This window comes from Dermacentor albipictus, chromosome 1, assembly GCF_038994185.2.
Source record: "Dermacentor albipictus isolate Rhodes 1998 colony chromosome 1, USDA_Dalb.pri_finalv2, whole genome shotgun sequence".
Classification (NCBI taxonomy): domain Eukaryota; kingdom Metazoa; phylum Arthropoda; class Arachnida; order Ixodida; family Ixodidae; genus Dermacentor; species Dermacentor albipictus.
Genome location: NC_091821.1, coordinates 189,338,963 through 189,363,246, shown reverse-complemented (window position 1 = coordinate 189,363,246; position 24,284 = coordinate 189,338,963). Strand labels below are relative to the sequence as shown.

The following is a 24,284-nucleotide window of genomic DNA, read 5'->3' as shown; positions in this document are numbered from 1 at the left end:
CGCTTTCATGCGATTCCCCAGACGGGCGGTCATTTCGACCTCCAGCCAGGAAAGGTTAAAGTGGCGCGCGCCTCGCTAGGCAGGTCGAGCGAGCGCTGCGCCGTACTAGTCGCCGACCAAGGCGGCTGCGGGTCGAGCGGCGGCCTTTGCTGAGCTTTGTACTGTGCAGCTGCAAAGTCCCTTTCGTCAACGATCGCACGATACCGCTATACGAGTCTGCGTTGGCCGGCTGCGAGCAGCGCGAGATCCGCTGATGCGTCCCAAGTGTACACCTCCCCGCTAACGGAACGAAGCTACTCGGTTGCTCTTTCCTTTCTACTATTCTACTTGTTCCTCGTGTAGACGTGGAGCCAAAATTCTTCTCACGTGATGACCGGGCAACAAGAATCTCTTGAAATCGGCGCCCGTTCGTGCGGATTTCCTGTTTATACGCATCGCACCTGTAGGAAATATTTATAGCTCATGCTACATTTTTATTGTGCCGGCTCTTTACGTATTTCAAAGGACAAACTGCCATATTATAAGGATCGTAATTTTCCGTGACATCGCAGATCAAGAGCTACAAGCACCATCCCACATTACACTTCAAAATTAGGCAGCGTGGAACGTACGCGTGAGAGTCACGGGAAGCTCACTCGAGCCGTTTGTGCACCGGTCAGAAACAAACAACCGTCGTTTGTTTGCCCTTCTCACGTAAAGCAGAAAGAAGACAAGTAAGTTCCCGACTTTATCGACATGAGACATCGAGTCAAGCTACCGCGAATACTTAGATGTTGGTCAACAAAGGTAACTAACATGCTGTCTGCGCGGCGACGTACGCGCAAACACAGTCGTTTTACTGCAAAGAGTGCAGCGACACAACGGGCGCGGAAAGCGCTGGTCTCGACTGGTTCTACGCCAATCAGAGCCACACATGGAGAGCGGCGCCCGATAAGGCCACCAGCCACTGCATCCGTTGACGCCGCGGTGCTCGTGCGCTCTGTCACCGGCGGGGGTCGCGTGCGCGCATCGGCGCCCCGGCATCCCCACGGGACGCGGGCCCCGGGGGAGCGGCGCGGCACGGTGGCTTCGGCGCCGACAGGCGGCCAGCGCCGCACGTGCGCCATCTTGAGGGAGACACCCCCGCGAGGCAGCGCTCATCTCAAAGTTTATTTCGGCCAGCGGATGGCGGGGGCTTGCCGGCCCCAGGGACGCTGGCCTCCAGGCCCGGAATGAGCTCCCAAATCGAATCTGGACCGTGGCGCTCGGTGTGCCGGCACGTACTGCTTGCGAGGGGCCTCCTCCCTGGGCGGCCGCCGGGTTGTCGCGATATAGGGCTCTTAAGTTGAACAAACTTCCGTTTTAGCGGCCTCGCAAGGGAGGGGGTGTCCTCCGGCAGACGGCATTAGCCAGGGCCTCGGTCAGCGCTCATTAACGATTGAAGGATACGGCTGCGCACGGCCGGCCTAAGCGCCCTGCGTGGTACGCGCTGAAGCAGCTCGCCTGTAGGACGGCTTGCCGGCAGCGCTCGCCGCCACTTTGGCGAAGCCATTCGCTCGACACACGCCAAGTTGAGAGTCGCGCAAAAGAGCAACCGGCGACGGTTTCAGAGCGCGAGGGTGAAGTGCAGAGAGCAGATGCGCCTCTCTCTCACGTTAATGGATGTCTCTGTGGTTATGCTTGGGCAGTTCGGGACGTTATGCTTGTAAGCCTTTCGTCGTTATCTAGGCCTGTCTATTATTATTATTATTATTATTATTATTATTATTATTATTATTATTATTATTATTATTATTATTATTATTATTATTATTATTATTATTATTAGCTTAATGAAGTTCCGTAATTTTTAAAATGTAGTGCGCAATATTGCTCTTTCTTTTTCATTATTACAGTAAAAGTTGTATGCACTCAGGAAGACAAACTGCTTTCGCGTTCATGGTGGCTTACATTAGGTATTTTTCGGATACAGCCAGTAAACCTCTGTTATTTTAAGCCTGGGAGATTTTCGTTTTTAAAGCGTTAGCCTTCTTTGGAGTATAGCGTGTCTTGTGATATAACACGTTTTATTGCAGAATAAAAATTTCAGTTTCTCTGAAAGGTCCACCATGATGACTGTGGGTCGCGTCCGTCACTGAAATCTGCAGCGTGTCTCTTGTCGTAGTGCACCATTTTACCTTGCTGGTTCGTGAAAGCTTCGCGTAAACCGATTCCCACAGTGCGTGAGATCTGCATATTTTTTTTTCTACCCATATTCTAGAATTTTACCTTCGTTCCTAATTTTCTGCGTGCTGTCCCCTGACCCCCATTCATGCGCGCTTACATCCTCCTCGTACGCTCATTCTTTCGCAAAACCAAGGTCATCCTTCTATCATGCATCGCATGCTTCATTTCTGAGCTAACTGTATACATAGTGTCCGTCACAATTTTCGCGAGCTATTCTCATTTCCATCTGTCTCTCACGAATTTCGCAACGAGAGACAGAGAGGTCCTTCGATAAAAAGTGGAGAGGGTATTTGGCCTAGCGGCACGCCTAGTATCTACAATCCAGCTGAATGCGATGATACATAAAATGAGGCACATAGGACATACGACACTGCATACAACACAACGTACAGAATTGAAGCATCTCATTGAGACCAGTGTCCCGCACAAGATCTAAAAGCTTATCCTTCGTAGTGCGTGACGTGCAGGTGGCACTATATATTCCGCAGTCCCACTGTACTCGTTGTACCTCGAAGTGTGAACGGTGAGGTACATTTAGTGCGGTCTTTGGGACGGTCCCCTTGGAGTGCAAAAGAGGTTGCATTTGTAGATTAAGTGTGCAGCGAGGTTTCTCCGTGTACTGTACGAGGCTTGGCTTCAGAAGGTGTCGACACGAACGCACGATGCGGCCCATGGGCGACACCTGCAACGGATACCGTATACCGTAACGTTGTTCCTTGTTTAAACGGCAGTAGTTGCTGCGATCGATGCGAAACCATCTTGCGAGATTTTTCCTTCAACAACGGGGCAGGCCAGCAGCAGTTAAGGCCCACCCCGTCACCACTAGTCTACTCATACTCTCAACAACTGTCTCTTGCTCGATATTTCTTTCGCGCCCGCAAATCAGCACAGTGATCACTAAACAAATCCACGTTATTCCTCCAGCGACGAGTACGGCACACAAGCACACGGCGGCGCATTGAGAAAAAGAAAGAACGAAAAACAAGTTCCTTCTCGCACTCGGAGACCGCAGTTGGCTCGCCGCCGTCTACGTTCCCGCTTCGACGCTCCTTTGTTCCACTATCGTTTCCGCTCAGAGCGACTGGTGTAGCGGTGCAGCTTCGTCTCGACGATAAACGTCGCTGAAAGCCACGCCTTCGTCGCGGTGCCGTATATTCTCATCACACTGCGTTATTTACGCGCCTCGCGCTTCATCTCCGCCCACGCTGCCAGCTTCTTTCGCGAGGGGACGATCACTGCGCCCCCCCCCCCCCCCACCTCCGCTCCTCCCTTAGGTCGGCGCGCGTCTTTTATATTTATTTCCTTAATTCTTTCCTCCCGCGCGGTATCGTTTCGTTTTTTTTTTTTTTCGGCGTGGCCATTTTTCCTGCGTTCCCCGACAGCGCGAGTCATGCTGGCGCACCTCCGGGGATTAAAAACTCGCGTCGAATTCCCGGCGTCCCCTGGGGACGGCCTTAACGACTGCTCGCGCGAACCCGCGGTGGCGTGCCGCCGATGTCCCCCTCCACCTGTGCGCCATCGCAGGTCGGGGCCAGCGCGCGATGCGAGTCCCAAATGCGGCGTCCAGCGTTCTGCGCGGCCGCCGCTTGACGGCAAATCATGCCCGCGCCGGTTGCAGTGTGCAGAGGCACTGCTTTAGGCCGCGCTAATAGAGCACGCGCTGAGGCCTGGGGCTGCAGGCTGGCCGGACTGCGGTACGAGCCGGCGGCACTGCCACGTGACACGTTTTCCGCTGTACAAGACGGAAGCGTGTATGACAAATCACGCCCCATCAACGTGGTGTCGTTTCACCGCAGTTGTGCGCAAATAATAGCGCGCTTGCTTGCTTGCTTGCGAACAGTTTATCTTCACTACGAGCAAGTCCCGTGTTATCCGCTGCGAGTTAGGAAAGAATGAATGAATTAATTAACTAGCTGTCACCTCGATAGACTTGTGTATTTCATTCGGTTCGGCGAATGCTTCACTAAGCTTTATTTCGGAAGGAAAACTCTTGTGCTTCACTTAAACGAGTGCTACACCAGCTTTGAGCGCAAGGCTCCGAAACATGCGTGCGTCACAGCACAGCACATAAGCGTCGGCATCTGCGTGATACTGCACATGAAATGAAAAAAAGAAAAAGTCCTCACCCTACACTCACACTCCTAAACAAATGTACACCCTTTGGGGTGTATATTTGCCACAATCTTAAGTTAAATTACACCCTTTTGCCACAACAATAATAGTCATGCGTCTTGTCCGCATTTATTTATTTATTTCAAGATTACTGCCACCCTCTGGTTAGAGGCCTTAAGCAGGAGTGGTTACATACATGACGAGCAAGACTGAGTACAAGGTGTGAAGCGTGAGCAAAATGAAATAGCACTGAATTTGAAAATATAAGCAGTGTGTCATTTGCGAAAACGTAGCAATTAGCGCTAACAATGTGAAATTATTCCAGAAGAAAATGTAAACTGCTCTTAGCGCCAAGTTGACAAACACTTAGGAGACACAAAAAAACTAAACTAGAATAATATATGTATACCACGCGTGGCAAACGATTACAGAACATACATCCTGTCAGACAAATATAATGTGGTAGCGTGTAAAAATGTGTAGCAGTGGCAGAAGCATCAGAAAACACGTGCGTTCAATTATGTGGAAGGACAAGCCGAAAAAAAAAGAAAAAAAGGAAAGGAGGGCAGGGATATACCCCGGTCATTTACACAATTTCTTTAAGCAGCTTTAAGAATGATTCGATGGTGTCGCAGGCAACCACCACAGGAGGAAGTACATTCCATTCCGTAATGGTTCGGGGAAAATATGAATTTCTAAAGGCTTCTGTTTTGCAGTAGTAATCTTTAAGCTGCTTAGCGCGGCTAGACCGAGTTGATCGACGAGCTAGAGGCTCGGTATACGTGTCCTTGTCGCTGCCCAATTTTCCATGATAGAGCAGATACATGTACTTTAATCATTCTTTAAATCGCCGTTTTTGCAGGGTAACCAGTTCTGCTGTTTCGAGCATAGCACTTGGTGATGCATAACGGCTGAAGGAATTGATTAGGCTGCTGAGCGCAAGGTCGCGGGATCGAATCCCGGCCACGGCGGCCGCATTTCGATGGGGGCGAAATGCGAAAACACCTGTGTACTTAGATTTAGGTGCACGTTAAAGAACCCCAGGTGGTCGAAATTTCCGGAGTCCTCCACTACGGCGTGCCTCATACGCAGAAAGTGGTTTTGGCACGTAAAACCCCATAATTTCATAGAAGGAATTGAATACAAATCGTATCACCTTTCTCTGAATTTTTTCTACCTTTTTTATGTAATATCGCTATGTGGATCCCAGACGATGGACCCATACTCAAGAATCGGGCGGACGAAAGTTTTGTAAGCTAGTAGCTTTATCTCATGGGGTGAATTTTTTAAGCAACGCCTCAAGTAACAAAGCTTCTGCATGGCTTTCTTTTCTATGTATGACACGTGCTCATTCCACTTTAAATCCGAGGTGATAAATACACCCAAATATTTATAGCTTTTCACGCGGTCTGAAATTTGCCCATCGATCGAATACTGGTTGTTTAAAGGGTGTCGTTTCCGCGTCACGGTCATCGCTACAGTTTTTTTCGCATTGATTTTCATTTGCCATGTGCTGCACCATGATTGCACTGCAGACAGCGTGGTGTTTAACAGCGATTGGTCAGCGGGACAACGGATTTCTTTATATAAAACGCAATCGTCAGCAAACAATTTTATTCTTTCTTTCGCTGCGAGCCCAGTACTTTCCTTTCTTTAACGCTGCGAGCCCGGTACTTTCCAGTAACGAACAACATGCGCGTTATCAGCATGACATAGCATTCCTGATAGGAAAGTAGCAGGCGCGGCGTTTTCAAGAAAGGAAACGCAAGCAAGGCAGATGGCGATTATAGTTCACTCTTAAAACGGTTGCACCCTTTGGGGTGTATATTTGTCCCACAACGATAATCGTCATCTGCTTTGTTGGCGTTTCCTTTCTTGAAAACTCGGCTCTGGCTACTTCCCAGTCACGAACGGCATGCGCGTTATCAGTGTAACGTAACGTAAGTAACGCTAACGTTTGCGGCGCTTAATTGTACTTCGTGACGTACGATGACCCAGTGCCCTCCTGTGTTGCAAAAGTTTCCCCGGTCAGAACCTGTGACAGTTATTTCACTATACCGAAAATCCGGGATTTTTGTGCGAGACAGGCAAAAGTTTCGTGCCAAGTATATCAGCAACAGGTCCACAAGGGGATGGTGGCGAACTTTTTCCTGAGCGTCCAACATGAACCGCACATTCCAGGTGAGAGTTGCGCTCGAGCATTCAAGTTTCTCGATGATGTTGGCTAAAGAACTTGAAGTGAGCGCACAATTACACAAAGTCACCGTCAAGCGCATCGTCGAGCGGCGCTGTTTGAGCCCTTAATTCTCACCGCGATGCTCTCGTCTTCCGCACAGCTGCACCGCGCGCAATCGGCTGCCTTCAGCTAAGTTCCCCAACGGGTGATATCATCGTAAACAACATAAGACTAGTACAAAACATGGAATAATCCATTTTTGGACTCTGACAGTCTAATATAGGCACCGACATCTGCATAGGCATCTGTAGGCAGAATAAAAGTGTGAGTGAAATGTCTCTACCCATACATAGTTCGTGCTTATAAGTTGAAATAGGTACAATCAGGACGTAATGTTAAAATAGCCATATTGCTTAAGGTTGCTGTCTCTAATTATTACAATATCGTTCCTTTGGCCTCCGCATGACTAAACATGCCGCATCTACCGTTTTTGATTGAAATTCCTCTTCAGTCCGGTGTTTTAAAGTTTATTTTACTATATATGTCGGACGCTTGGTTGAGAAAATTGCAGTGAACCTCTGCTTACGGATTGCTCGTCTAGCGACGATAAATTATGCTTGTAGCACTTCACGGTGAGCCGCGCCACTGCAAAAAACATCAGACCTGAACAACAAAAAAAAAAACGAAGGCGAGAATCAATGAACAAAGAAGCACTTGTTGATAAAAACACGAAAGATTAGGACGAGGAAACGGAGTGAACTCGCTTGCCACATAAGCCACTTGCGTGGACGTTTGACTGGCGGCAGGAGGCCACGTGGACCGCCGCACCACAGCATTGTGCGTCCCGCGAGCCTGCCGCTCCACATAGAAGACGAATAAAAAATAATAAAATAACGCAGAGTTGGCAACTAGTTTGTGCAGCAAGAAAGGCAGCATTCGCGACTGACGGCAAGATGCATCGCGGCAGCGCAAGCTGCAGGATGTGGAGACGTAACAAGGGCTGTTGAGCACCTGTCGGACAGCGGAAGTGGCTCCCAGGCGACCTTGCCGCGTGGCTTTTGCGTCTCCGAGTGGGCGATCAAAGGCGCCCCCCCGTGCACCTACACGTCGCCGACGGTTCACGTGGCACCTCTTTTTGCCACGGACGGTCTTTTGTTTAACGGCGGGCGTCTGCAAAAGACGTCCATTATGTGTCGCACGCACTGCCCCGAGCCCGAGGTGGCGCTCGCGGTCTTGGCAAGCGAAAAAGAAGAAGGGGGAAGAGGGCGCGCCCGGCGCCCGGGGAATGGCGCTTCCAATTAAGGAATTTAAATAAGGGAGAGGGCCACCGAAGAATGGCCTCTTCGCCTCGCTCGTAATTGGCGGGGCTTACGCTGCCTGTTGTTCTTTGCCCCCGCGCTGCTCAACGAGGTTGCCGCTTCCATCTCGACTTGTTTTTTTCTTTTTCTTGGCTGCAGCACTCGCTCGCCAGTGTTTCTCTTTGCTTCGCTCCTGCAGCGACGAGGCTAGCTTCGCCGCGCGCGCTCCACAGCCGGAAAGTAGTTTTGAGTTTGGTGCGCCTATCGATTCGTCGTCTGTTTTAATTTGTCGGGACTCGTTCTTCTAAGCGGTCCGTCCTTGTACCGGCCCCTCGGCTAATTGGCGAAGGTGCCCGTGAATTAAGGCCCTTTGGTCCGCGCCGCCGGCGCGCGCGCCCGCGGCAGTCGCGCCGGGCGCGTTTCGACGACGCGTGACACCGAACTGGCGCTCTGCTGCGTCGCGCAGCGTGTCCACCAGTGGTCGCCGAGTGTAATGAAGTTGGAAGCCGGGATTGAGACGCAGGCGGGGCCGCCACCTGGCGCGCGGCACCTCCCGTCGTCAGCGCCACATCCGTCATTAAGAGCGCGGCGCTCGCCCAGCGTCCGTAATTGAAAAGTGCGCGGAAAACCATGATCGGCAGCCGCGGGCCTGACAGGGTCGCGCTCAGACCGACCCCTCGGTCTGGACCTTTTCCATCATGCGTCGACCGAACGCACCCACCGAGCGGTTCCCATGCGCTGACCCTCGTATCTTTCTTCCCGCTCGGCCCGAAATGGATTAGATCGTCACCCTGAATATTCACGGGCTTCTGCGGCGCGCCACTTGTGCCCATGATGGATGGCTGCGTGCCACGCCGAGTTCGTTGATCCTGTCCCCCGGGAGGGCCGCGAGCGACGTCTCTCCTCAGGTGTCCACGCGCATTCCGACAGCCGCTCTGCGCGCGCGGCTGACCCGTGCCAGCGGCATCGACCCCTTCGCGCGCCGCGACCTCCCTCCTCCTAACGGGATGCGCGTTCGCTCCTGCTCAGCCCACAGTCCTCGCAGAGCCGCGGTGTGGTGTGGCTGCTCGCGCCTCCGCAGGAACTTAATTGCAGTACAAGACTGGGAATGGTTCGCTCCGCAAAAGCGAGAGTGCGTCTGGCGCCAGTATACCTACTCATTCCATCTTTATTCGGGCAACCAGCGCATAGTGTGCCCGGGACGTCTTCGCAATGCCTCCGTATATTTACGAACGGAGCTGCGTGTGTCTTTAAATTAAGGAACCACTGCATGCCCGTACGCAGTATTCCTTCCGCCATTCCATCCTTTACCTTAAGGTGCAACCAGTGCGGCGCCTGCTGCTCGTGCGCTCCGGACTCGGCTCCACGAGGAGCTGGCTATAAGCGTGCACAGTGTCGGCACTGCGCGGCCAGCGAAATGCCACGCAGCAGCTATAAAGGCAGGACGCGAGACGAGCCGCGCGGACGCTGCCGGAGATTGGTGCGTAGCCGCCCGAGCTTAGCGAGACGCACCGGATCCGAGATCACCTGGGCGCCGTGCCGCCGCAATTAGTAGGGCGTCGCAGCGCGCGCTGCAGCTCGGGGTGCGCCTGAAGGAAGGGAGGCTGGTGGTTCCCTGTGGGCGCCCGGAGGGTCTGCTCCAGTCACCCTCGATATATTATAGAACCCGGACGGAGCGAGGGCGGAAGGATTATATCCGCGCACCGTGCCGATCGATCAAATCAGCCTGGCGCGCGCCAAAACCGGCGTCTCCGTTATTAATGGCCGGCTCGCGGGGCAGACGCTCGCCGCCGCTGCTGCGGCCGGAAGCGTGCAACGCGTTCGGCAGCGCGCGACCGCTGGCCGCAGCTAGAATCCGCGGAACAGCAGCTGCCACTGCGCGCGCTCGGCGGACGCAAATTGGGACATATAGCAGCGACGCCAATCCTCGAGCACTGTACTACCCCCTCCGCCTTCCCGTGCGACAGGTCGCCCCGCGAGCTTCTTCGGCCTGCACATGTGTGTGCGTGTTTGCTGGCGTGCACATGCTTTGGCTGACACACGGATATCTCGAGTGTGAAAAATATGTGTAAAAAAAATGAGACATAAGAACGACAAGAAATCCCGCCTATACGAACATTAGCCACTCCTGCCTTCTATACCTCGTCGCTAACTCTCGCCTATACTTCAATGTGGAATTCAAATATAAAACTTTCGCATTCGTGAAACAAGCTCGCGACACCAAAACCTATAACTTTTACGCTCCATACAAGTTTCCGTGCGGACACTGTCCTTGAACACTGCATTTAATAAGCTCAAGAAGTGTATGTAACAACGATTATGCTTGCGGGTGTTTTTCGCCGGCTTCTTTGACCTTAACGCGTGTAATTAGGCACGTTAAAGTCAAAGTTAAAAATACTTAGTGCAACACAGGTGTTGCACAACCTATGTGCAAGGTTCTCCTTGTGCAAAAGACTATATAGCTTGAAACTTAGATGTAATTTTGTTAGCTTGTACTTCGAGCTGACGAGTTAAGCGTAAATAAGAAAGCCCTTCTTTATCATTTCTTTAGTCATACGCAGGGGTATAGTGGTCGATATAGATAATGGATAACAGTCCACCTACTTCAGAAGAAAAAGCCAATTATGTTCAAAATAGTGCAGTGGAAACAACAATGTCCTTACTTTCTTGGGCCGAGATGGCAACAGATTATTAGAGGCGGCACACATCAGTAAAGAGGTAATAACCTTGATCAAAAAATGAATTGCCAAATATTCATTAATGAAGTTTTTAAATAATTACTTTAGGGCACATGTTGCAATGAGAAAAAGTGGTCAGTGTTGAAAGGATGTCCCTATAGTCCTGAGACTAGCACCGGTTTCGAGATATTAATTCCCAAAATCTGTTGCAAAATACGCCGACACTCCACATAGTTTCCTCATTTGCAATTAGTGTGTTATGGTAGTTAATTAAAGCGTGGATTAGTTATCATTAGATAATGAATGAGTTATTCTGTGATCGTCACGTATACGTACTTATAACCACCGCCGCTAGTTGCGTGTTACAGAATAAGCGAAAACGCTTTTATACCCAATGAACCGTCTTAAATTGATTATTCCTCGAGAAGGATGGTATTATCTTACCCCAGATATTCCCCTTAGAAGCTAGAGATCGCTGTGCCTGATTTTAACTCGTCTGATGCTGGCAGAGAAGCCCGGAAACGAACCGTAGTCGCAGTTCACGGGCCTCATGCTTTGCAGAGCTATCGTCGGGATGCGCCCTGCGTCGGGCTAAAGTAAAGGGTTCTGCATGTTTCTGAAATATCGCGCGCCAGTTTCTCTCTCGCTCTCTTTCTCACCTGTTGCGCTCATGCAACATCGAAACAAATTTCGCTAGCTGACAGTGCCATCTATAATTTGGCTTTCCAATAGGCCCGCTGTTCATCATGCGCCTTCGAATGGATAGTGAAGGTGCACTCGCTAGCTGCGAGGCGTCACGGTCTCTAGGGTTCCCAAGCATGTTCTTTGCCTCCTTGTATCCCTCTTCGTAGTGTCCTCTGAGAACGCGAAATGCCAAGTTACACTCTTCTGAATCTCTCTGTCGAGACGGGTGAAAGTGTGCGAGGCCTGCGGAGGCCAAGGTGGGGGAAGATTGCCCCCTTCCCGGCACAGCTCGCGGCCGCCACTTCAGAGGCGTTCGCTGGAAGCACCACTTGGCGTCGTCGCCGAGGTCTCCCAGCGAGAACCGCCAGGTGTGCGCGCCCGCTACTGAAAGGCTCTTCTTCACCCTGCGACCGCGGTGCGTGTTGACTTTCGCTCCCGAGTCGGCCCCGATTCCGCAGCAGGCGGCGCGGCCCGCGGAGGAAAGAGGGAGAGGGGGGCCAGTTCGCTCAAAGAAGGCGCGCGGGCACCTCGCGCGGGCCATGCGGACAGATATGCGGGGGACCGTCTCGCTGACCGACGCCTTGGGCCTCCCCACGGGCGGTCGAGAGAATGTTTGGCGCGCCGAGCAGTTTGCCTCACCCAAGCACCTCTGACCGCGCGAATCGCTGCCGCGGATGAAGGACTGGCCGTCTCTTTCCTCGCGCGCCTCCGCGACTGCTGGAGCCCCCACTGTTTGCAGAGTCGCCGCGTCTGCTGGCTTCCTCCAGCCCCGGCTGTACGGCCGCGCCGCCGAGCGCACCTCTCGAGAAAATGTGACTGCTGAGCGGCGCTTTTCTGGCGCGAAGCTCGCTCTGCTTCTTCTCTCCGGTTTTTGTTTTCACTAACTCCCCCCTCCGCCGCGTATAATACGCCCGCCGATCTTTGCACACCGGGCCGTCGCGCGGGTCTAGAATTCAGCTGCGTCTACGGGCACGTTTGCGTCTTTGGAAGCGCTCAGGCGATGCCGCCGCTTCAGCTGTACGTCACCCAGCTTTGTGGGAGCAACCAAGAAGTTGGCCTTCGCGGCGGTGCGCTGGGCGTCGAGAGAGATACATTTATGCGTGCCCGAGTGCTACAAGCCTCCGGCGCTGCAGGCTGAAAAGGGAAATAAATTAGGGGATTCCCTCACGACCGAAGTCAGCAGAATGTTCCGCACATGTTGAAAAAAAAAATCCACATGAAAGATACTCGAGAGAAACGCGTCAGCGACTGACTCGAGTCCAAGCGAAATGGACTGCCACACTCTACCGATAGCCGTGATGCTCAGGCTGCGGAGTGCGTCGCAGAAGGGGTTTTGTGAGTTCTGCAGCTGTGTTTGCAGCAACGCTTGGGGGACAGTGGAGGCGTACACTTCGCGTGCTTTCCTCACCCGCCCCATTATACCGCTCTCGGGGAGCTTTTGCTTCTTCAGAGACATTTCACAAAACGGTGAGCGCTTAATCGCTCCTCGAGGTGTGAGCGTTCAATGGGAGGGCACCTGGCGCTCGGAAAACACGGCTTAGATGCGGAGCGCATTCGCGCACTGTGTACGCGCGCCCATTCTGGGGACAGGCAGATCTCCGGCTTTGTCCCGCCGTGCAAACCGAGTGTTGGCCTTGCGGAGCTTGTCAGTTCTTCGAGTCGGGAACCACGTGCCTTTTCGTGATCTGCCGGATTATAAGTGCTAGTGAAATGTTACCGACCCGCGAAATGCCAGTGTGACAGATTTGGCGATGAAACTTGGAGCTATAAAAATTAAGCTAGTCACTGTGCACTGTGCGAGGGTCTTTCTATGGTTTCGGCAGCAATAGCAGCGCACTGACACATGTGTTAATGGAAGCACTCTATATGCGTTGCGTGATTGATTGATTGATTGATTGATTGATTGATTGATTGATTGATTGATTGATTGATTGATTGATTGATTGATTGATTGATTGATTGTGGTTTTGAAACGTTGCCAACAAGTACAGTATGTCGCCGGCTTCAGCACAACGTTAAATGGTTCAATGAATGAAGGATGATGATAGGTCAAACCTTTCAGCTATTTCGCAGTTCCCAATCAAACGTGACATAGTCGCTTGGAACTAAAGAAAGGCACAAAAAAAAACGATAAATGTCATTCCTCACAGTCTGACACTTGTAAAGAACACTATTTTAGTGTTCACAGGTATCTCACAAACACTTCACATATAGTCACATTAAACAGGAGAAGAAAGCGAAAAGAAGCTGATTTTTCGCATAGTTATAGAATACCACTCTAAAAACATGAGCCGTCATCGAAGCCAAATGCACACGCAAATTTCGTAGTTGAAGTACCTTCTTTCTCTGTCGCGCGCGCACGGGTAGACGCAGTCTTAATGCCAAGCACGCGGCTGAATGTTGCTTATATTGGGTCTTTGCCGTCGGCGGAAAGGAAGGGTAACAGGACGTGACTCCTTTGCTTAATTTGGAACAAAAACAAGAAATAAAAGAAAAGAAAAAGAGAAAAGAAAACATGCGTTTTTTTCTCTCCATTTTTGTGGTCTTTCCAACCCCTATACCCCCCACCCCAGTGCAGGGTAGCAAACCGGAGACTCTCCTTTGGTTAACCTCGCTGCATTTCCTCTCTCTCTCTCTTCGAACAAGAACCTTCAATGCGCACAAAACGAGAAGGTAGAGCAACGCGAAATTCACTAGCGTTCAATACGAGCGAGCCTGATAAGGCAATAAACAATTTTCTAGTCGTGATGTTTTTTAGGCAACTTTCTTGAGAACCATACGTGCACTCTGGCCGAAGTTCGTTTACTCGCAATGCGTTCGTATGTAAGAATTAAGCTCACGGAAGTAAAAAGGCTCTTCAACTAGGTGGTATGAAGACGCGACGGCCTTGTTTTCGTTCGCCGCGGTTCATGTCTGGAGAGCATCCCTCGCTGTTCGGCCCGATTCATGCAACCTTTGTCATGTGCAGTCACTTGCGTGCCGTCTTCCTCCCAGTCGGGACCCGTCTCCCTCCTCTCTAAGGACAAATTGTCTGCCTACTTGGTCCCCTTTCCTCCCTAGTATCATTTTCGCCGCTCGGACGTCACTGTATCTTCTTCAAGGAGGCGAGCCATATATAAACGGTGCTTCTAACGGCACACACTTTTTTTTTTCGCTTTGTGCACGCACGGTTCTGTCCCATCTGGGCGTCGATTACGTTTCGTATATATAGTGGCCAAGACCAATATTCAGAGGAGATACTGGCCTCAAGCTCAGGAATCCCCTACCGCGGGGGCTCAGTGTTGCTAAGCATGAGGTCGCGGGTTCGTTCCTGCTCTCCAATCGCGGTGCTGAGTGCAGAAGGCACCACCCTGAACCCCCCCCCCCCCCTCCTATCCTTCACTATACGTTATCTCTCGATCATAGAGCCACATTGTGGCTTTGGGAAATAAAGTCATATCACTTAATTAAATGCCAGGAAAAGAGCAGCAAGTGGTGACCACGTGATTCCTTCATAGTGCCGTGCCTTCTGTTCGCTTTATTGCTCGTGGTTTCAAGGCGTGTTTGCTTCATTTAAAGTTTACTTTCGAACAAACGCCTCTGTCCTGTCTCCTTTAACGCTAGCGTGTAAGTTGCGTTTTATGTGTTGCTGCGGTTTCGTTTCTGTCTCTTGTTATCTGAACTATATATATATATATATATATATATATATATATACAATCAACTCACATACTTCCGAAATATTCGAACCGGAAGAAACACAATTATCGCGCAGCACTCTTCAGCAGCAACTTTTGATCGGATAAGCGCGATCAATCTCCGACGTGTTCAGCGTTACGCCATTTTCCGCAGACTAGCTTGGTGTTATCTCCCGCGCGCACCTCCTTTCTACGTCGTGTATTTTTCGAAGCGCGGTATACACCCACATTGCATGCTCCCTATGACTGGGCTAACGTTATACTTTTCTTTTGTGTGTGTGTGTGTGTCATATAGCTTGGTGTTCAGGCATCTACCATTTTTACGCATATGTATTATGCTTCAACGGGCTAGAGAATGCACCATCACACAGAGCTCATGAGGTGCCATGGGTGGTGCTGACATACAGGAACGTTGACTTGACTTTAGTTTGCGACATTACGCCTGTCACCCAGCCTTTTTCTTGTGCGTCATGAATGGTTCCCCCGTTCTCATCTCCATCTAACTTAGTGCTTCGCTTTATTTGTTTGCATATTCACTCAACCGCGAAGCAAACAAAGATTATCATACTTTGTTGTTCTGTGTATATTTACTGTGAATCGGCAGCCACGGATGAATATATGCCTAACGCGACTTTTCTTCGTCATAGGCATAACACAAGGAGACGTTAGCACCAGAGAATGGTGCGGCCTGCGCCTTGTCGCTTAATCAAAATTAAGACGCGACATGTACTTCTGTTATTAGACTCAACATAATGTCCCTAAAGCATAGAAATATTGGTAAATCTCTCCGAAAAATTACACAACTGCCATAAATTGTTCAGCTAACTAGCACTGCATTGTGCCTACTAGTGTATTGCTGTTTATGTGCATTAATGCTTACATATTAAATTATCGAATAAATTGTTTTCGAAAACAGACGCGGCAAGTTAGGTCGTCCCTAAGAAATAACGCTGCCTATAGACTGCGCGTGCGCTGTACCGAGGGCGCGTCGTCGGGTTTATGCCTAACAGTGTCGGTGCGGGTGATTAACTCTCTCTCTCTCGAAGTCACCCCGCAAGTCAGCTATGGATATTTTTTTACTTAGTCGCTATATTGTACATATGTAAATAGTTCTCTTTTACTCTATCCTCTTTCTCTGTCCTTTTACCTTACTTGCTACACTGCTGACCGCGGTTCCGCTTCTTTTCTTTATTTCTTTTTTTTTCATCTGGGGTTTTACGTGCCAGAACAACGATTGATTATGAGGCACGCCGTAGTGGGGGGTCTCAGGATTAATGTCGATCACGAGAGGGGATCATTAACGTGCGCCCAATGCACGGGATACGGTCGTTTTTGCATTTCACTCCCGTCGAAATGCGGCCGCGATTCGATCCCGCGACCTCGTGCTATAGCAGCGCAACGCTAAGCCACCGCGCTGCCTAACCGCGGTTCCGGTGTCAGGATACTGCGCTAGACAGTTACTGCAAACTCTAGTAATTTTTCCTTCGCTTCCCTTTCCCTTATTTATCTAATTATTTAAAGTAAACAACCACCTACAACTCCAATCATGTCTCGTTAATACGGACGCTTTCGTTTCCCGGCAAAATGGCTCATAATGCGAGTCGTCCATAAAAACGAATCAGGATTTTTTAAAAAAAAGAAAGAATAAGCATTCAGTTATAAGCGTAATTAAGGGAAACGCAATGGCCATTTATTCAGACAAAATAAATTAGTAAATGAGGGCTTGCACTGATGGTTTCGACCCTACTTTTGTGTCCAAGAAGCACAACACGTCAGCTACTTAAAGAGCAAGTTCAGCATATGTCCTTCTTGTAAGACTGCGACCTTCATTAGCGCTATTTATTTATTTATTTATTTATTTGTTTATTTATTTATTTATTTATTTATTTATTTATTTATTTATTTATTTATTTATTTATTTATTTATTTATTTAGTTTGACATAGCCGGCTTATGTTTCGAACCCATAGCCTACAAACATTTTCATTTCTTTGTTTTAGACTCCGGAACAAACATGCAGAAATCGTGCAACCTTGCCTTTAGATCGACACAACAGAGGTGAAAAGATGGGCGAGGGTGCGATGTGGGGTGGAAGGGCTTTGCTATTACTCTCCTTCCTGGTCATTGTGTTACTGTCAGCAGAAACGTATTTCGTGCCTTGTTCGGCTTTCCTGACGTAGACAGTGCTCTTTCTACGTGTCTCTCTTCTTTCCTTCTTGTCCCCGCCTATGCGCTGCTTCTATCCCAGCGTGAAGCAGTTTCCACAATAACGAGACAAAATTGCGTGCATTTTTCAATTTCTTCCCCGAAAAGGTCGTTCATAGTACGGACTGCGAGTTTCTATATTAACGGGGAAGGAATGCATGGCAATCGACTGGTCGCTAAAAATTTCGTCCATATTGCGGGGTGTTTACATTAACGGGGTCCATATTAACGAGACATGAATACAAACATTTGTGTGTGTGTGTGTGTGTGTGTGTGTGTGTGTGTGTGTGTGTGTGTGTGTGTGTGTGTGTGTGTGTGTGTGTGTGTGAGAGAGAGAGAGAGAGAGAGAGAGAGAGAGAGAGAGAAAGAGGGGATTTGGAGTGTTGCAACCTTGAAAGGACGTTAAGCTGATCATCGAACAATTGCGATATGAAAATAAGCCGGAAGTGTAACGACCCGCTTGTTTTCTGGCGTGGACAGTCGATGCGCGCGACGATACGCGACGCACCCATTTGACGCAGTTGCCATTTCGCTGGCTGCACTGTACATACCGCTCCCATAGCATACCAAACCACCCGAAATTCTCGGTTAGCTTGGAATCGTCCCCTTTATCGCGTCCCTGCAAAAATGGCAGTTTTGCCGAGACAGTAGTTAAGAGCTCGGCACGTAGCCGTCTGTCGTTTCCGTTGCACAGACGCCGTCAGTACACCTCTTCGGCATATGACGAAAAATAACTCATTTGTGCCCTCCTCCATCGCATGTTATTAGTACGCGTGCCCCTGGGGCAATGCGCTGTCATGCAGCTATAGCTTTGTCCCCGCTTTCTCGCTTTTCTTTGAGCTCTTATTGAATTGAATTGTGGAATTTTACTTGCAAAAACCATGATTTGATTATGAGGCACGCAGTAGGGAGGGACTCCGGATTAATTTTGACTACCAAGGATCTTTAACGTGCCCCCAATGCACGGAACAAAGGTGCTTTGTATTTCGCTCCCATCGTAATGTGGCCGCCGCGTCCGGGATTTGTTCCCGCGACTTCGTGCTTAGCAACGCAACACGCATAGCCGCTATAGGCCACCGCGGCGGGCAGTTTAGCGCTTGTTTAGGTGGCTTTGCGTTTGCCTGTATGTTATTTGAGCTTGTCTTTCAGTATAGTTTTTTTTTTCTACTCGGTGTTTATTCGTTCAAAGCGTTAGTTGTTCATTACCCTGCTCTGGCATGTGTTGAGGGTACACAGAAGCTGGAGCACAGACGGCTCATAGAGAAGACACTTCCGTTCCCAAGTGAAATGAAAAAGCTGGAAGCAGTGCCTTTAAATTCCTCTATCCGATTCCACATTTTCTTATCATTATCATTACTAGTATATGCATTGCAGGCTGGCATAGAACATCATCCATACGCGTCGCGAAAGGTTCAGGGTGACTCGAGGCATCGCGTGTCGGAAGATGGAGCGACGGGAAAGACGAGACTTGGCACCTGCGCGCTAATGGATGGAGTGATTGCCAACTCTTGTATAGCCGATGAGCACAAAACTCGTCGGTCGCTATGTTTTCATCAGCCTTTCTTTGGGCACTAATGGCTCGATAACAGCTGGCCATATACCACCAAAGGCCCTCACACCCCGCTGTGCCGTCTCGCCTGTCACGTCAAAACCTCCAGTGGGGTTCCATTGAAAAACGCGAGGCAGAAGGTTTCTTGAGAGAAGTAATGTCCTGTTCATATAACAGACGCCTCACGTGTGTTGGTCTTGCCCATAAATCCGGCCGTGCCTGGACGTCTAGCTTTGCTGCCGGCGGGCTGTGTCGTATTGCTGTAAGCCTCGAATTCAGGCCCCCTCGTGTTGTGGTTTCACGCGGCAGAAACTCGATATCTGCGGCCACAGCGGCGCGCCATGAAAGTTCTCCCACCACGCGAGCGCGCCCGCTGCTGTCAGTGCAGTAGAACGGTTTCAAGGTGCTCGTGTGTCTCGTGTGTTTACTAAATATGGCGGCAGCCGGCGCACGATGTGTGCACCGGCGCAGCCGCGCGTCGTTCGAGTACCACACGGCCACCAGCGGTGTTGTCTTCAGCGCCCGTTCACAGACCGAAGGAAGGCCGTGTCCGCATGCGGTATACACTGCGCCCCGCTGGAACTACATTCCCCCGAATTTGAGTCGCACCCACGTGTGGCGTTGCGTGTTTGTCGGTATGGTGCGTAGCCGGTCTTGGGCCAACGCCATCGGAGAAATGCAGAAGCTCGTGACCGACGTTTGTAAAGCCTTGGTCGTGACGCCCTGCGAGTCAGGAATGTGCCAGCACTTCAGTTTCATGGAAAATCGAGAAAAAGTAACGCCAGGGTCTTTGCTGTAATGATATCTGCAAAACGAAGCGCTGATGGCGAAACTTTCACGCGACTCTGATAGGCTAGAAAAAAAGAAAGGAAAAGAAAGAACGAAACAAACAAAGAAAGAGAGAGACAAGCGAAGCTAGAAGACAAGAGAATATACAAAGAAAAACACAAATTTATAAGCGCAAGAATGAACTGGAATGAAATAAAGGCGACGAAGTAGTTCACGAAAGATGTAATTCTTCTTTTCTTGTTTGAACCCTTTAATGGGACACAGCAGGAGAACGAATCGCATTGTATGCTTCACGAGTGCGTTCTTGATGCGATATTCCTCACAAAAAGTGAAATCTGAAAGCTGCGAAACATTTTGTGTATAGGGGACAAAAATTGGGGCTTATATGCCCCTCTATCCGTCTATCTAGGACGTTTTCTTCAAGCAGGGTATGCATAACCTCGTTGCCCACTTCTGTACCTCCTGATGGCTGTCTGCTCAAACTAATCAGAATCAGCTTGCGTACACTAGTATACGCTATAGAAAGAGCACGTGCCTCCATATTTGCATGATTTAGTTCAGTTTATTGAGCACCCTTCGTACCAACATCGTCTGCCAGGTCTGCCCGGTACCGCAAACTTTTTCAGAAAACAAATGCTTTTTGTTGCCGTGCGATTGGCCGCTCGAGGCACTTAGCGTGTATTCGCGGGCTTCTTTCACGCTTTCAAAAAAACTTTTACGTAGCACTTATTGAGCAACAGAAAGCTGTATCGGGAGTTTTTCATGTTGCTCTACAATTTTCTCATTGACACTTTTCGTATAATTATAACATTGGAGAACTTGATTAATTAATCAAGACTAATCATGCAATGTGTGTATAATCTGTGTATTTCCAAGCAACGGCAAACAACATTATCTTGGTTCCGTCCAGCTATACGCCGCGGCAAATAGCTTTTTTTTTAAACTTTGGTTCAAGTTACGTGGGACACCCGGACGAAGTATATTCCGAACGAAGTATTCCGAACGAAGTATATACGCTGGCATCCGTAAACTACTAGGGCAATACCATTCCCCTGCGCTTTGTATTCAAGAGGATAGGAGTCAACGATGATATCCGTTTCTCGGACTTTGTGGAATACAAATAATCACGCCCTGCTGGTGTCGACACAGTGCATAATACCATGAATCAAAAAAAGACTTCCCACATTACCAAATTCAAGCGACTCGGACTTTCTGGAATCTGTCACGTGTGAAGCATCCTTTGGTAAGATGTGCATGTCTGTGATGTGCATGTTTGTGCATGTTTGTGCATGTTCGTGCATGTTTGATGTGCATGTGATATGCATGTTTACGGGCCAAGACATTATTATTTATTCACAACCTTCTCAGCAAACTGGACATTTATCCTCCGGTTAGCGTCTCCGCCTTTCGCATCTCATCTTTCTATATACTTAGAACCTCCCAATCCAATTTCTATCTAAGCACTGGCGGATATATTCTGAACAGCAAGTTTAATTGTATTCATATATGTAGCGTTCCTAACTAGAACGGCAACAGAAATGACATCATCTAAGTGAGACGGGTGTCGTCCGCCATTTTATTCTAACTTCTTCCTTCTCACTTCTCCCCTAGCACCTTCCTTCGTCTTCTTTCATGCGTCCAGCGCAGACCGCTTCACTCTTCCGGATTTCTTTTAATTACACCTCCTGGGGTAATACTTGAATACGTTTCCAATAGCGGCGCACTCCGTTTGGCCCGAGGCTCCGGCGTACCAGACATTCTTCAATATTCCATGCTGGCATGCAGTCTTAATAACTTGAAATGGTCCGCAATATTTTGAATTTGAGGGCACAGCTCCTTTCCTTACAAGGACATAGTCTCCAGGCTGTATGTCCGGTATCTCGCTACTGTGCCTTTTATCAAAGTTTCGCTTCATGCGGCGCTTGTAGATCTCCTGTTCTTTGACAGTTTTCCTTACTTCCGCAAGTTCGAGGTTCTCTAGGAGACCTAGCTCACGATCTGCAGGAAGTATGGGCGCTGTACCTGAAGTTACAAAATGAGGGCTGCAGCCTAAACTCGTGGTGTATGATCTGTTGTGATGCTTCACAGCGGCCTCAGACAGCACTTCCAGCCACCGGCAAAGTCTGGATACATCTTCATATACTGTTTGATGTCTCGTATGGCACGTTCCGCTAGGCCGTTTGCTGCCGGGTGGTATGGAGAAGAATACTTTATCATGATGCCGTGCTCCTGGGCCCACTTTGATAATTTGGCACTCCGAAAAGCCGGCCCGTTGTCGCAGACGAGCGTCTTTGTGTGTTTAAAACACTCAGCTTTGAGGAGGTCTATTACGCTGTTTGCGTCTTCTTTGCCAGCTTTAGCCGCAATCGTCCGTGTGCACTCATCTATGGAGAGCAAGAAAGCTTGCGTTCGCTTGACTCCTTCCCCCTTCTTTTTGAGCTCCGCGAAGTCCAAATGAATTACTTCGAACGGGATGCTTGAATATTCAGGGTTTGTCATAACGTCTGTCGATTGCTTGAATTTAACTTTGTTCACCTGGCAGAGGTGGCATGTGCGGATGTAATGGCTGATGTCGTTTTTCATGCCCGGCCATGTGAATCTCATGAGCAATTTCTTATAAGTGCGCCAGAAGCCATCATGTCCACCCGATTCAGGGGTGTCGTGGTATAGATGAAGAATCCTTGGAATCATAGTTGGTGGTACGTGATACCTTCCATTGATAAACTGGAGCTCTTCTGTACCTTCCCATAGCTTAATATGATTGATTGTATCTGGATTATTGCTTGATTCCTGTACAAGTAATCTTGATAGTGCGTCAGCGTCAGTGAGGAGTGGGCCAGGACGGTGCGAAATTACGAAATCAAATTGTTGCAGATAGTTCACCCATCTAGCAATGCGGCCTCTTGGCTGGGCCATGCTCAGAAGTTGAGTCAATGCTTGATGGTCCGTGAAAAGTATGAATTTGGCACCTTCCAGGTAAGTACGAAAGTACTGCACAGCTTTTAAGACGGCCAGAGCTTCCTTTTCTGTGGTACAGTAATTGATTTCGGCGGGTTTCAGGGTATAGCTGTAGTACCCCACGACGTAATGTTTGGTTTGATCAGCTTGTTTGGATGGCTTCTGGTATAGAACTGCACCGGTAGCATAATGTGATGCGTCCGTGTTCAGCACGAAAGGCAAGGAAAAATCCGGTATTCGCAAGATGGGGTCCGACGATATTAGTTTTACAAGCTCACGATAGACAGCTTCGCACTTCTCGTCCCAATGAAAAGGCACGTCTTTCTGAGTTAAACGTGTGAGGCACCTTGTTCTCAGTGCGTAGTCTTTGATAAACGCCCGGAAGTGTCCTGCAAGGCCAAGAAAAACGCGCAGGGAGTGCACATCATAAGGCTTTACCAGCTTGGAGATTCTCTCTACCGATTCTTGCTTGGTGCTTTTAGTCTGTCCATCAAACACCCTGCCAAGAAATACTACGGTATCTTGAAAGAACGCACTTTTCTTGAAGTTGACTTTGAGTTGGGCAAGACTGAGGGCATGAAGAACTTTTGAAAGATGACTACGGTGTTCGTTCTTTGTCTTTGAGTAGATGATGATGTCGTCGATGTACACATTGCAAAATGTGCCCAGGTAAGGTTTCAGAATGTCCGTCATAATCTTCTGAAACCACGCAGGGGAGTTTTTCCAACCAAATGGTAGGCGGTTGTACTCAAACAAGTCAAATGGGGTTATGAACGCGGTGTACTTCTTCGTTTCTTCACTTAGTGGAATCTGCCAAAAGCCCTTGCAGAGATCTATTCGTGAAAACCAATGGCAACCAGCGGTTTCGTCAATGATGTCGTCGATTCTCGGCATTGGATAAGGTATCAATTCAGTTTGACGATTGAGAGCCCGGTAGTCTGTGCAGAGGCGGAATGTCCCGTCTTCTTTAGGTGCAATAGTGATAGGAGAAGCAAATGGGGATACAGAAGGCCGGATGATACCTGCGTCTAACATTTCTTGCAACTCCTTTTTCAGCCACACCTTTTTATCTCTGGACATATTATAGGGGGTTCTACGAACCACTGTTTTATCTGCGAGCTCGAAAGGAACGACATGGGATTTCATTGCTGGAGGGTAGCTTCCTATGCATATAAGCTCTGGGTACTTAGTCTTGATGTCTTCGTGGTGAAAAATTAGCCTTGATACACTAGGTTCTTCACCAGGGTCTTCTGTTCTTATCGTGTCTTCGGCCATTACCTTGTCATCCCAATAGAGGTTCATCTTAAGTTTTTTCATGTCTGGACGGGACAAAAGAAAATCGTAGGTGACATTGGGAATGGCCAATACGTCACTGGTAATAGCATTTCCTTGAAATTCAATAGCCAGGGTTACCCATTCGCTATGCATGGTCACTGACCCATCGTAGGCTTGGACACGCAATGTTCTACCAGCGTGCAGACGACTGGCATCCACTCGAGTCTTGTTGATAATAGATACCGAAGCTCCACTGTCAACGAGAGCCTTCACTTCAATGCCATCTACCTTAATGGGGGCGTACAATAAGCTTGACGACACCAAATATACTGTCTCACTGAAGCTCTTTTTCTGGGGCTTGTGATGCACGGTAGACAGATTATGTGGAAGTAGGTTGCCGTGAACTGCGGTAATTGGTTCTTCACCATCCTCACAGTCATGATTTACGCTTCCCAGAGATTTGTTTATGAAGCTGTGTTCACATTCAGTTGACGGCAACGACTCTAGATTGGAATCAAGTTGCTCTGTTCTACCATCTGGCTGTCTTCTCGATGTAATTCTTGGCACTGAGGTCTGTAGAAAGTTCAGAAGGTCATCAAACGTTCTTGGACCTTTGAGCTGGACATGACAACGGATCTCGATACACAACCCTTGCGTTATCAAAGCTACAACAGCAGAA

General features: G+C 49.1%; 1 protein-coding gene across 18 annotated transcripts in view; it reads left to right on the top strand.

The window, feature by feature from the left end:
- The window catches only part of L (zinc finger protein Lobe), a 287,693-nt gene that overhangs the window by 201,382 nt on the left and 62,027 nt on the right, over positions 1–24,284 (top strand). Inside the window, exon 1 of one of the 18 annotated variants that reach the window (XM_065426796.1) lies at positions 6,367–6,498. The exons of the other annotated variants lie outside the window; for them this stretch is intronic. Coding sequence (XP_065282868.1) covers positions 6,450–6,498 — 49 coding nt within the window. The 5' untranslated portion in view covers positions 6,367–6,449. Of the gene's footprint in view, positions 1–6,366; positions 6,499–24,284 lie in introns of those variants that run through there. 18 annotated transcript variants of the gene reach the window in all.